This window comes from Symphalangus syndactylus, chromosome 15, assembly GCF_028878055.3.
Source record: "Symphalangus syndactylus isolate Jambi chromosome 15, NHGRI_mSymSyn1-v2.1_pri, whole genome shotgun sequence".
Classification (NCBI taxonomy): domain Eukaryota; kingdom Metazoa; phylum Chordata; class Mammalia; order Primates; family Hylobatidae; genus Symphalangus; species Symphalangus syndactylus.
The window spans coordinates 41,838,626-41,851,370 of record NC_072437.2 but is presented as its reverse complement, the minus strand read 5'-3'; the positions used below and the strand labels follow the sequence as shown (position 1 = coordinate 41,851,370).

General features: G+C 34.2%; 1 protein-coding gene across 7 annotated transcripts in view; it reads left to right on the top strand.

Moving 5' to 3' along the window:
• Positions 1–12,745, top strand: part of NDFIP2 (Nedd4 family interacting protein 2) — an 83,041-nt gene that overhangs the window by 66,555 nt on the left and 3,741 nt on the right. For 4 of the 7 annotated variants that reach the window (XM_063618722.1, XM_063618721.1, XM_055244228.2 and 1 more), the window contains 3 exons: positions 2,098–2,191; positions 5,952–6,076; positions 10,742–10,808. In XM_063618722.1, the coding sequence (XP_063474792.1) occupies positions 2,098–2,191; positions 5,952–6,076; positions 10,742–10,808 (286 nt within the window). The remainder of the gene's footprint in view (positions 1–2,097; positions 2,192–5,951; positions 6,077–10,741; positions 10,809–12,745) is intronic. The other 3 variants (XM_063618723.1, XM_055244229.2, XM_063618720.1) reach the window with 2 other exon arrangements.

Sequence of the window (12,745 nt, the reverse complement as noted above, 5' to 3'; positions counted from 1 at the left end):
GGGGAATTTATAAAGAAAAGAGGTTTAATTGACTTACAGTTCTGCAGACTGTATAGGAAGCATAGCAGCTTCTGGGGAGGCCCCAGGAAACTTACGATTGTGGTGGAAGGTGATGGGGAAGCAGGCCTGTTTTATATGGCTGGAGCAGGAGGAAGAGAGAGAGTGGAGGGGTGATGCCACACACTTTTAAACAACCAGATCTCAGAAAAAGCAGTAATGCACTCACTCACTATCATGAGAACAACACCCAGGGAAATGATGTGAAACCATTAGAAACCACCCCCGTGATCCGATCACCTCCTACCAGGCCCAACCTCCAACAGTGAGGATTACAGTTGAATATGAGATTTGGATGGGGACACAGATCGAACCATATAATTCTGTCCCTGGCCCCTCCCAGATCTCATGTCCTTCTCACATTTCAAAATACAACCATGCCTTCCCAGCAGTCCTCCAGAATCTTATTCTAGCATTAACTCAAAGAGTCAACAATCCAAAGCCTCATCTGAGACAAGGCAAGTCCCTTCCACCCATGGGCCTGTAAAATCAAAAACAAATTGATTACTTCTAAGATAAAACGGCGTTATAGGCATTGGGTAAATATACTGGTTCCAAAAGGGAGAAATTGGCCAACAAAAGGGGTTACAAGCCCCATGGAAGACCGAAACCAAGCATGACAGTCATTAAATCCTAAAGTTCCAAGATAATATTTTTTTGAGACAATCTCACTGTCGCCCAGACTGGAGTGCAGTGGTGTGATCTCGGCTCACTGCAGCTGCCACCTCCCGAGTTCAAGCGATTCTCATGCCTCAGCCTCCTGAGTAGCTGGGATTACAGGCATGTGCCACCATACCTGGTTAATTTTTGTATTTTTAGTAGAGGCAGAGTTTCACCATGTTGGCCAGGCTGGTCTTGAACTCCTGGCCTGAAGTGATCCACCTGTCTTGGCCTTCCAAAGTGTGAGATTATAGGTGTGAGCCACTGCACCTGGCCAGAATGATCTTTGACTCCATATCTCACATCCAGGGCTTACTGGTACAAGGGGTGGGCTTCCCAGGCCTTGGGTAGCTCTGCCCCTGAGGCTTTGCAGTGTACAGCTCCTGAGGCTGCTTTGAGGAGCTGGCATTGAATGCCGGCAGCTTTTCCAGAAAAAAGGCCACCAGTGCCTCTACCTGGAAGACCGTAGAAACATGATAGACTTGTGGAGAATTATCTGCTAACATAGTCTGCTGTTGATGGGCATTTAGATTGTATCTAATCTTTTGCTCTTATTAACATTGCTGGAATGAATTATCTTTAGTACATTATTTTTATAAGAGGGAATGTGTGTATGTGTGTGTGTGTGTATATATATATATCTGTGCAGTATATTTTAAGAACTGGAATTGCTGGATCATAGAGTATGCACATTTTTATTTTTGATAATTACTGCAAAATTGCCAACAATAGAAGTTGTACCAATTTATACTCCACCACTGGTTATGAAAGTTCTTATTTCCCAATCATTACTAATGCAGCACTGTCACATGTATCTTTTTTTTTTTTTTTTTTGAGATGGAGTCTCGCTTTTTCACCCAGGCTGGAGTGCAGTGGCTCAATCTCGGCTCACTGCAAGCTCTGCCTCCCGGGTTCACGCCATTCTCCTGCCTCAGCCTCTCCGAGTAGCTGGGACTACAGGCGCCCGCCACCACGCCCGGCTAATTTTTTGTATTTTTAGTAGAGACGGGGTTTCACCGTGGTCTCGATTTCCTGACCTCGTGATCTGCCCGCCTCGGCCTCCCAAAGTGCTGGGATTACAAGCGTGAGCCACCGCGCCCGGCCACATGTATCTTCTTGATACCATTTTTATCAGTTTGATGTTATTCATCTTTTATCTTTTTTGTGTTTGTCTTTAAAGTTACTCTTTTCAAATGTGACTGTGAAAAAATAGTGCTTGCTAATGCTTATTGATTACTCTGTGCCAGACATTGTACTCATTATTGCATTTGTCTGTACAACAAATTGAGAACATTAGATGTTGTTGAAGTTCTTATGCTTACTTTTAAGATGATAAAGTTGTAATTTTTAATGAGCTATTCCAATGTTACATATTTACAGATTCAGGAGGAAGAGTGTCCACCAAGAGATGACTTCAGTGATGCAGACCAGCTCAGAGTGGGGAATGATGGCATTTTCATGCTGGCATTTTTCAGTAAGTAATCTTTCCAAACTATTTTGATTTTTTTGCATGAATTGGCTATATGTGTATTAAAGTAACATAGTGAAGGGAAGCAAATATTGTTAGCATATGTCTACCTTTCTTAAAAAGTAAATTGTTCCTGATACTGGACTAATGAATACTGTGATCATATGTTTAAATACAAATCCTAGAATTTATTAAACTGTTGTTGGATAAATTTATGCATTGCAGCCATTATGAAGATGCTGACATGTAAAAGTACATAAGCATATTTAAGCTATTTTAGATTTTTAAAGAGAAATACTGCTATATTGGTGCCTATTCAGCTCTGTAGGAGCGTATAGAATGAAACTATAAATTCCACTTTTGGGGCAGAGGATTTCCATTTGAGTGTCCTTAAGCTAGAAGAAGGATTGGAAAAACAGATATTCTGGGCAACTGGAACAGTGTCACTTGGGACAGACAGTTATGAAAGTATAAGTCTTATTTGGGGGAATGTTAAGTAGTTAGAAGATCAGAAACAGTAACATTTTAACATCTTGCAGAATTCTTAGTATTTGACTTATAAAGTAAATTTAATCTTCTTGAGGGAAGACTGTGTCAAAGTCTTCATTATTTCAATTCCTAATATGGGGATTGAACATAGTAAACTCATTAAATAATAAGATGCCCAATCAACTGTTTAAATTACTAAAGCCCGTGGTAGAAACCCAATATTCATTTAAGTAAGTTTATTAGTCTATGATATAATTAATTTCTCCCCTCAATCTGGTTAAATGATCAAGCTTTCATTCTTAGATAGAATGCTGATTTAATTCAGTTTAGTTATAAGCTTTATTATGATCATAAAACCGAGAAATAATTTACTTGAAGTGCCACATTCAGCTTTAAAAAGTAGAAAATACAAACTTCATGAGTTGTCACTTTTGAGTCTGAAAGTTTATGTAAACCCTGTCCTCCAAGTTTGAAATGGTTTCTTGCTTCCCTTCTATTTTCATCTGCTGAAGAAAAGAGGGGGAGGGGGATGAGTGAGGAGGCCAGGCAGCTCCTCAAATTTACTAATTGTAATGTTCAGGTCGTCAACCAGCTAATGTATATGCAAAATTTAAATCTTAAATTGGTTTTAGTTACAATTTCTAGTTAGATAACGTTAGGTATAATAAAAAGGAAGTAAACTCTGGTTACAAATGAGTGCTGTTTTGTAATATTAGTCTTGTGAACCTTGGTTTTTATCTTAATTTTGGTTTAACTGGTAATCCTATGTATTAATAACATTTTAATAACAAACTTCTCACAGTTTACAAAAAAGAGTAGCTTAAACATTCATTACTTTCATTGTTATTATACCTTTTAAGAAACCTTAATTAGAAAAGAAAGGATCTAAATGTATTGTATTATTTTTAGTATAAATACCTGTTTCTGGGGAATAAAAACATGTTATTTGACGCCTTCTAATTATGCAACTCGGAAATCTTATTTCTCCATTTATTTCACTTACCACCAGTATCTTCATTTTAATTTTTATTTTTTAGATTTGAAGGCCTTTCACTGATGTGTTATAAATGCATGGTAACTTAGACACAATGGATGACTTTATTCTTAGCCAGTGGTAGTATGTTAGTTAATATAATGTAAATGTATATATTTATATTTAATAGATTTACTATAAATTATATTTTACTAAATTTTTACTAAATTGTTTCCACAACTCATATATTTAATGCTTCCTGTTTTATAAATATTGTACCAACATTATAACAGTACATTTATATTTTTACCTGTATTTCCTGATGTTTTTTTTCTGGCAGGCTATAGGCCTAGAGTTTGCTTGTCAAGCATAGACTTGTTTGTCATCACTACCATCTAGTGGCTGTGTTTAGAATTGCAACTTGCTGTATTTTCCATGTTTCTTACATATGTAATAGCTACTGTGGGTAAAAAGGTCCAGAAATAGATTTTATTTTTAGTGTGGTTTAATTATAACTTAAGCATTTCAGGTTATATAACTTGCACAAGTAAAATTATAGTGAATATCAATAAGACTATTTCAATTAAAACCTTTTGGTGGCTTAATTCTTTCCTTCTTTATTTTCAGTGTTTTACCTCACATAACCCTAAAAAAAGTTTACACTTAAATTTGGTAAGATAATTGCATATTCTTGTTCAGAAAATGTAAAAGAAGAAATGTTTGTAATAATGCTTTTGCTTCTCAAAATCCTTTTAAAGTGTTACCATAAAATGCCTCAGATAATGCCTAATATGCATATCTCTGATCTTATTTTTAAGAAATTTTCTAAGAGAATGGAACAGAATTTGGTTATTTGCCAAATACTAGAAATGAAAAGTTTACGGATAATTGACAGTCTACGGAAATGACCTTAAATTTTAGTACTTCAAAATGTAATGGGCTCTTATTTGATCCTGTTTAGAAAACTTTTCATCTGAGGTTTAGCCATTTGTACCATGTGCGAATCTTCACATCAGCATGCCATGATAATAAGTAATCACCTGCATTGTTCTCATTTTAGACTTGAGGGAAACAGAAAGAGAAGGTATTTGTAACCTTAAAATAATTGGAAGAGTGTTTTGAAATATGAATTCTGATTTGTAAGAAATTGCCAAACTGTCTTCCAAAGTGGCTATACTATTTTGCATTCCCACCAGCAATGAATGAGAGTTCCTGTTGCTCTGTGTCCTTGCCAATATTTGGTGTTGATGGTTTTTTTGTGTTTTTTTTTTTTTTTTTAGACATTCTAATAGTTTGGTGATGGTATCTCATTGTGGTTTAATCTTTGTTTCCCTAACAATTGATGTTAAGCATCTTTATTCAGTTCATTCTTTTGAGCACCTACCATATAAAACTCAAAAAGTTAAAATTTTTAAAGGGTTTATCTGGACACTACACATCTTGACACATCTTGGAAAACAAAACATTGATGACTTATTCTGTCCACAAAAAGCTGTTTTTTATATAGCTTTTACATGACATTACATAGCATAAGTAAATCCAGAGAAAGAACATCTAAGAATTGTAATTACAGCTGAAGAAACCCATAAAGTATTTGTGAAGTATTCAATTTTATTGTTTTGTTTACCTTTTTTTTCTTTTTTTGAGCCAGAGTCTTGCTCTGTTGCCCACACTGCAGTGCAATGGTGCGATCTTGGCCCACTGCAACCTCCACCTCCCGGGTTCAAGCAATTCTCCTGCCACAGCTTCGCAAGTAGCTGGGATTACAGATGCCCACCACCATGCCTGGCTAATTTTTGTATTTTTAATAGAGACAGGGTTTCACCATGTTGGCCAGGCTGGTCTCGAACTCCTGACCTCAGCTGATCCCCCTGCCTCGGCCTCCCAAAGTGCTGGGATTACAGGCATGAGCCACTGTGCCTGGCCTGCTTTACCTTTTTTAAAAAGCCAATTTTGTTGGCTGATTGTTTAGGCTGGACTTCTTGGGTGGAACCACATGTGAGCTACATTGTGATCTCGTTTTAAGCTAGTTTATAACCGCAGTTTCAACCATTAATGATAAGCTTTCAGGAATGGATTCCTGTTGGCCAAACTGACAAGAAACCAAGCTTACCCATTTGTTGATATACAGTATAGCAAATAAGCCATTTGCAAAAAGTAGGCTATAGTCTATAAAGAAGGCTTAATTGGCAGAGTTAAAAGAAAGGGAGCTGCTGTTTCCATTGAGCAATGAAATATTAATATGTCTATGTTAATTTGTTTCCAAATTGTGGTTTATAAAAGAATGGTTTCTGTTGCTTTTAGTGGCATTTATTTTCAACTGGCTTGGATTTTGTTTATCCTTCTGTATCACCAATACCATAGCTGGAAGGTATGGTGCTATCTGCGGATTTGGCCTTTCCTTGATCAAATGGATCCTTATTGTCAGGGTGAGTGTCTTGATAGCCTCTATCTCTTTTATCTCTAAAATGAGATGTATGAAATTTTCTGTGTGGTTCATAAATTGTCACTTTATTTTCATGAATTCAGTTATTTCAAGGCTTATTCTTAAATCCTGTACTTAATCATTATAGTGAGCTCTGTGTTATGAACACTTTATAACTTTATCATATGAGAAGTTGTTAATATAGTGGAAAGAACTTTGAAATAATAAAAATTTAAGTTTGAATCTCATCTTTTTTATATGTCTTAACTTTAATTGTTTTGAGCATTAGTTTCTTTATAATAGGCTGATAATAGCTGCCTTGTAGGATTTTTAAGAGGTATGGAAATAATGTAATTAAAGTACCTTATCCAGTTACTGCACAAATATATGTGCTCAGTAAATCATGGCTACTATTATTATGATATAGTACAGGTATGTCTAAATTAAGTTAAAACATAAAAATTTCTCGTTTAGTCACATTATCATGAACTTAAATATCTTCTCACTGTTTTCTTTTGAAAACATTGAGAGCTCAAAAGTAAAGGCCTGTGAAGTGGTTATCAGAACTCTTTTTTTTCCCTCATGCTGCTTCTAACCTTCCTTATTTTCCTGTTGTTCCCTGAAGTCACCCTCTGCCTTCTTCTTATCATTTACAAGATAATGTGTAGGGAGACAATGATAAGTCCTTTTCTTTTCCCCATCTTAACAACTTTTCTGGTCCCTAAATAGTTTTCTGTAAAAATTGCATAGGCATTAGTGTTGTTAGCATAATCATCCCCCAGCCTTTTGAAGGCCTCTTTTGACTTCTTTTTACAAATGTTTCTTCCTAGATTTTTTTTTTTTTTTTTTTTTTTTTTTACTATAAGATCTAGGAGAATGATCAAGAGTGGCTTTGCTTATTGTTGTAATAAGTCTTTTGAAAAGTTACCTACACATTTTAAATGCTAATATTATACAGTTAATAAATTAAAATACATACATTCTCCATTTAAACATTCATTTCTAATGGAATGAACTAAATCCTCCTAAAATTTTTAGTAGAATCATAGGTCAAATATATTAGCTTCTCTTAAATGTTCACTTTGATAATATATCTATATTCTGAAGTTGATTTAAAAGTACCCACTATGAAAATATTAATGTTTATAGATGTAATGCATTTCTTCATTATTTTAAAACTTACAGCTTCCCAGGGTTTCAGTAATCCATAGGTTTTGGTTATTAATCAGTTAATTCTTGGTTGGGACCTATGGACTGGTTTCTTCTAAGATACTTAAAATTTGAGCCATCATAAGAACTATCCTCTGACAATTTCTTGTTTTAATTTTATTGCAAAAGATGTACAGTGGGTTCCTAACACAAGTATAAATCTATTAGGTGTTACAGAACATACAAAGATAAAGGCACAGTCCCTTCCCTTATAGAAATTATTAAAAAACCTCAAAGTTGGGCCTAGACAAGTCCGATGTTGATTGTGATACTAATAGAATTAAGCACTGTTATTCAAATGGATTTCTCATCTAAATCACAGAACATAGAAAATGATATGAGGACTGTTCTCTCAATTCTCCCTGTTAGTAAATTGCTAATATCATTCTAGATGTATAAGAAAGAAGTTAACGGATCTTATACAACTTATGCCCTTAGAGTATTACAGCTTAATTTTCTCATAAGAACCTCAGGTTGAGAAGGGATTAGATTATCTAGTTATCACCTCTAGTTGATGTGATAAGATGGGGAACTTAAATTCAAAAACTAGAGTTTCTTACAGTTTTGTAAGGTAAATACTGTCATCAAGTTTGTCACCAGGACTGTTTAGTTTCCCTTAAAATACTTTTACTGAGTTAGAGTTAATGTTATGCCTTTAGTGTGTATTAAGAAGTGTTATAAGAAAAGGACTTAAAAAAATCTTTTGTATAAAATAACAATAACTACCATTCATTTAACCCTTAGTGTGTGCCAGGCATAATTTGTTACAAACAACGAATTTTCAGACTTTAACTGTATCTCTGATGCTGGTGATGATCTAGTCATTTTATTGGTGATGAAACTAAGAATAAAAAGAGTCTAATAGTTTGCTCAAGGTCCCACCGTTGTTTTTTTTTTTGTGGAGATGGAGACTTACTCTGTTGCCCAGGCTGGAGTGCAGTGGTGCCATCTTGGCTCACTGCAACCTCCGCCTCCCGGGTTCAAGTGATTCTCCTGCCTCATCCTCCAAGTAGCTGGGACCATGGGCACATGCTGCCATGCCTGGCTGATTTTTTGTATTTTTGCAGAGACGGGTTCACTGCGTTGCCGAGGCTGATCTCAAACTCCTAAGCTCAGGCAATCTGCCTGCCTCGGCCTCCCAGAGTGGTAGGAGTACAGGCGTGAGCCACCGCGCCAGGCCAATCTCACAGTTTTTAATGTGAATTGACATCTACCTTGGTCTCAATTCATTGCTTATTTTCCTACTTCTGTACTGCCTCTGTTACACTGTACTTTGACTTTTACTATAATGCTGCAAGTAAAACATTCCTCTTAGAGTTTAGTGCTGAGACAAAAGTTTTCTCCTAAAAACCTGGTGTTTCCTTTCATTAGACAATAAGTAATTTATAAATCATACTGCTGCTATCCGTTTTGTGTCTGAGCTGCCATGAACCTCGGATTTTGTGTAAATATCTTTAGCCTAGGCTTCCGATACTACTTCTATCTAAGGTTTTTTATTATTTGGTTAAAAATACATGTGTTTTATGAAAAACTAACAAAGTACATTTTGAAAGTAGACAGGATGTAAACAATGGAAGAGTGATGTTACATTAATATAATAAAATCAGATGAATTCATAATGTTCATTAATTTATTTTCCAAAATTTGATTTCTCTAGCCTGTGACTGGCCAATCAACATGATTGGTTTACTTATATGAAAAAAACAACAGTTGGCTTAGGCTTATGATTTTAGTATTTTAAAACATTTTTGCTAACACAGTAATGAATCCAAAAGCATTTCTTTATCCTTTTTACATAGCAAATCCTTCTCTTTGACATCAGGGTGAAGGTAATTATATTTTTCACTAGGTAGTAAATAAGAACTAGCTTTATGGTAAATATTTTTGGTGAAGAATGACTGTTCTTGATGTTCAGGTTACCTGTTACTGGGTAACACGCAGAAATTTAAAAACGTATTGCCTTGGTTCTTTATTCTTTTTTGTTCTTACAGCCTTTAAGACCTATATGAAAATGTTGTATTTCTAACTGTTAATCACTTGACTAAAAAATAGTATAGTACCGTCCTGTATAAGCTGTATCTTTTCAATTTCAAGTCCCTCCTTCATTGTACATATATTTTAAAGATATAGGTATATGTGGAATTTATGTGTTTAGTAGTACTTCGAAATTTTAAGTCTCTGAAATTACTATAAATTTTAAAAAAAACTATAAAATTTAAAATATGAAATTACTATAAATACTGAAATTACTATAAATGGTTTATTTATTAATTGGAAATACTTCCTGAGAAAATACTTAAAAGGCTATAAAAAACACTTAGATAATCTTTATTTGATATGTTTACTAAATGATAACATTATTTACAATTTGTAAGCATTTTTTATTATTGCCAAAGCCTAGTATTTTTAAGCTTATATGGAAATTACCAACAAATAATTTGAAATCTTTTACCTATAAAGTTACAAATACTTTTAATTAGTATCAGATTTGAGAGCAAGTCTGCATTTAATGAAATCATTTTTAGTTACATCAGATTCAGTTTGCAGACCAGTGGAAACAGGGTGGGTAAACACAAGCTAATTTTTAACAGTTTTAGAGTAGGTTATATTAAACACTTTTAAAAAGTAATCATTTGAGGCATTGTTTTAGGTGCTAAAGTTATCTGAAGTAACTGAAGAAAATTAGATTGATTTTTTAAAAAACCTTTTAAAATTAATGAAGTGTGATGTCTAGAGTCTAATCAAGAAAAGGATAACCAATTTCATCAAACTCCGCCTTCCATCTGCCTGTTCATATTCCCACACCACGGAGAATATAAAACTGTCTACCATGGCCACTAATAGGAACTGTTGAAATGCCACTTTAAGGTTCATTTAGCTGTTCTCAGCTCTCTGTTGGGAACTGAATGCTAGAGCATCTAGTTTGAAAATAAAAAGACTCTAATGGGGGTCTTTATGCACCTAGTATATTTGGCAGTGATTAACAGTAGGGGGTGTACAGAAGGTCAAAAGCTCTTCTTTTGGAGGTCAGCAGAACACCCCCATCTGATAAGATTAAACTAATGTGGCTTTTGGTGTTAATATCTGAAGCAGCGGGTTGCTGTAGTGTGTTTGGGATGGTAGTCGTGGTTTTGAGAGATTATGAAAAAAGGACTGACGTGAAATTTTTAATTAGAAAATGTGTGATTCAGACATACAGCATTTACTTATATTTCTTGCGGGGAGTTTGAAACTGGTTTTTGTTTCCAAAAATACTTCAATTTTTTTTGCTATTCCATAAGATGATTTTTTCTCAAATAATTTATATATGTATATGCCATTAAGTGTTTTTATTTTTCCTTTGTGCTATTTTTAAGTGCTAAAGATTATTTGAAGTAAATCATTCTGAAACTGAAGATAATTTATGATTTTCAAATTCAGGTGTATGAATTCGGTTAATATATTTATGTTCACTCCGTAGTTTTCTGATTATTTTACTGGATATTTCAATGGACAGTATTGGCTTTGGTGGATATTTCTTGTACTTGGTAAGTTTATTCTTAATGCATTTAGTTTAGCTTGGATATTTCCAAAAACTGTAAGATGTAAATAAACTATGTTGCAATTTAGGTGGAAATTATTTTTCTTCTGTAAAATTCTCATATTCAAACACATCATCTCACGTTTTTAAACTATTCTATATAGCACTACAGATTTCTTAGATTTAAAATCCAGAGGCTATCAGTGTAAAGAGTCAGTGGTGGGATGATAATTGAATGCTACAAAATTTTAAAGTAACAACATGATAAAAAATTGTCTTTAGCATTTATCTCAAAAAACATACACAACTTCTGTTAATGATCTTAGGAAATTTGAGAGTTGGATAGTTTGGTTGTTCTATCTGTTCTCTTATTTTTCGATCATGGAAACATTCTTTATGCTTTTGAAATGTGCCTTGAATTAATCATTAATCAGCCAGGCATAAGGAAAGGCTTTATGCCTAATGACCACAGTACTTCTGTTGAGTTGTCTTCCTATAAGACATGTCTTTTTATTAATATTGATGGAATTTTATGGATTTTCAATTTTTGTTCCCTTTTGTTTTTTACCTTCGATGTGAGATAATTAGGTTAATCATTAAATCACATTATATCTTTAATCCACATTTCAGATGTATTTGCTGACATAAGGAATACCTTTTGTTTCTAGTTAAGATTAAAAGCGCATGTTTCACTCAGAATTGTACCAGAAAATAACAGCATTTCAGTAGGTGGCAGTCTTCTCTCTGAGTTTTTATTTAGTCATACTGTTGGATCTTTAGGATCTTTTGGGAAACAAATTATTGTTAGTCAGATAAGGTCACTTAATTCTTTAATAGCTATAGTGAAATTATTTTAGTGTTGTGACTTTGTTGAGATGCATCTGGAGGTGAAGCCGGTTTTATATTGTTGTGTTCTAACTGCCTGAATGCCATATTCTTTATTGAGTTTCTTACCTAAAAGTGAGAAGGTTTATAAAGTCTATTAAGTATTTAAGCATATGAAATGAGTACATATAATATATATATATATATTATAGAGAGATTGGAGGAATCTTAGGGAGGTTAGTGTGGGGCAGAGTAGAATACAGAGGACAATGCCAGTTCCACTTCAGAGCCGTAATCTAGTGTTTATTTATTTAGGGGAATGTGAAAATGTAATCAGTGATAAAAATGTTGCTCTCACATATGCTGAAAAGAATGTTGAGCACTTTGTAGAATGCTGAGAAACAGTAGCCACTGAGTGATTGGTTTTTAGATATGAACTGGGTGGCTTCTTTTAGAAAATGCCTGAGAAGTAAAATGTGCGTTAGAAAACAGCAGCTTTTCTAACAAAGGAAGGGATCCCACAAATAAGTTGGTTTACATTTTTCAATAATATTTTTACATTTGGATAACAGTATTATTATCTTTGAACAGCATCTGGAAGGGCATGAGGGTGGAATTCAGAGGGAGTCCCAAACGGAGGGAGTTAGGATATGGGAAGCAGATGCGATTGGGTTTAGCTGTAATTTATACCATTTAAGTCATCATTTGTATCTCTCTTCTGTCTTTCCTCTCCAATTTACTACACACATGCTTCTTGTTTTTAGTGATTTAATTACTGTCTTGCAGTTAGGGTACAAATTTAGTTTGAGACTTCATATTTTAAATTCACAAACTCCTTTTCTTCCTGGTGAGGAAAGTCATACACCTACAGTAGATATCTTCTGTTTTTGTTTTTGGATCCCCCACCCCAATTTCCTGGTTAAAAATTTACTGGAGTTAATAAATGTTTCCCTAAGAATCATATGCTTAAGTATTTCAAAGGCTTATACTAATAATGGTAATGTTTGATACTTATCTAATATTTTTTATGTGAAACTTTAGAGAATTTCACAGGTATTGCTTTTTAAATTATTAAATATATCTGTGGTTATTTTAAAATACTACTTTACAAAGGAGAAA